The sequence below is a fragment of the Echinops telfairi genome, unplaced genomic scaffold (genome assembly GCF_000313985.2).
Source record: "Echinops telfairi isolate 266 unplaced genomic scaffold, ASM31398v2 ScPeMD7_9;HRSCAF=40, whole genome shotgun sequence".
Classification (NCBI taxonomy): Eukaryota; Metazoa; Chordata; class Mammalia; order Afrosoricida; family Tenrecidae; genus Echinops; species Echinops telfairi.
This window is the reverse complement of record NW_022103906.1, coordinates 73828271-73829261: the sequence shown is the minus strand read 5'-3', so window position 1 is coordinate 73829261 and position 991 is coordinate 73828271. Positions and strand designations below refer to the sequence as shown.

Here is a 991-nt window from a genome sequence, read left to right as displayed (position 1 = left end):
TTGAAGGAAAAGATTTATAGATTTGACCACAAAAATATGTATGAAGTAATTTTAGCAACAAAACACCCCAAAACAAGTTTTTTAAGTGAAAATCTTTATGCACAAAGCGGCTTTAACTGAGGAGATGATCAATGGGTAAGCGTGGTGAATACTGGCTGTGAGTGATGCAACCCCGCAGGGAGGTCACCAGGAACTGACAAGTTGGGGACAGGTGTGAAGAGGCGCAGGAGCAGCCAGGCTCCCTTCAGTACCGGCCCTGTGACACTCCTGCCCCCGTGAGACCCCTCGGCTCCCTGGGGTTGACAGCTAACAGAGAAGAACAAGGGAACGCGAGGAGAGAACACAGGGAACAAAAGCCCTGCTAAATAGTAAACTAAAAAACATCCTGCGCAGTGTTTACTAGGTTTTCAACAGGAAATACCGAGAGGCTACCTTTCTCTCTCTCTGTCTCATCTTCGGGGTCCGCTGCTCCAGGGAGTACCCAAGTTCTCTGGCTGCTTCTGTGAGTTTGCCCTCTATGCTTTTCAAAAGATGAGTTTTCTTTGTATCTGCTACTTCTTTAAGTTTTTTCATCAAAAATAACCTGGAAAAGAGAGGCGAAAGTTCTCACCATGCTGCAGGCCACTGTACCAGGTCCCTAGAGACTGGCAGCTAACGGAGCAAACGTGAAGCGATCACTTCCACGGAAGACTGCGTCCATCTACAGGACACTGAGTCCAACAGCTCTCTCAAAACCACAGATTTCTTCAAGCAAAGGGAAAGCAACATTAATCAACAAAAGCTACCAGGCACACACACAGCAGACAATTCAAATGTGTTTGCTGTCTCTAATGTCTACGGTGATGGACAGGTTTGGTGCTAACCTGGCTGCACCTGTAAGATGTGGGTGGAGCGCAACCTCTCATTAGGCGACAGCCTGAGAAGGTCTCCTTGGGGGTTTGATAGCCAAGAACACTGTCTGCCTGCTGGGGTGGACCTGGCGTCTGTCACC

The 991-nt window shown here is 48.2% G+C and overlaps 1 protein-coding gene across 1 annotated transcript in view; it reads right to left on the bottom strand.

Annotated features, from left to right (window-relative positions):
• Positions 1-991, bottom strand: part of LOC101659661 (histone PARylation factor 1) — a 19706-nt gene that overhangs the window by 7539 nt on the left and 11176 nt on the right. Inside the window, exon 5 of the mRNA XM_013005181.2 lies at positions 433-583. Within this exon, the coding sequence (XP_012860635.1) occupies positions 433-583 (151 nt within the window). The remainder of the gene's footprint in view (positions 1-432; positions 584-991) is intronic.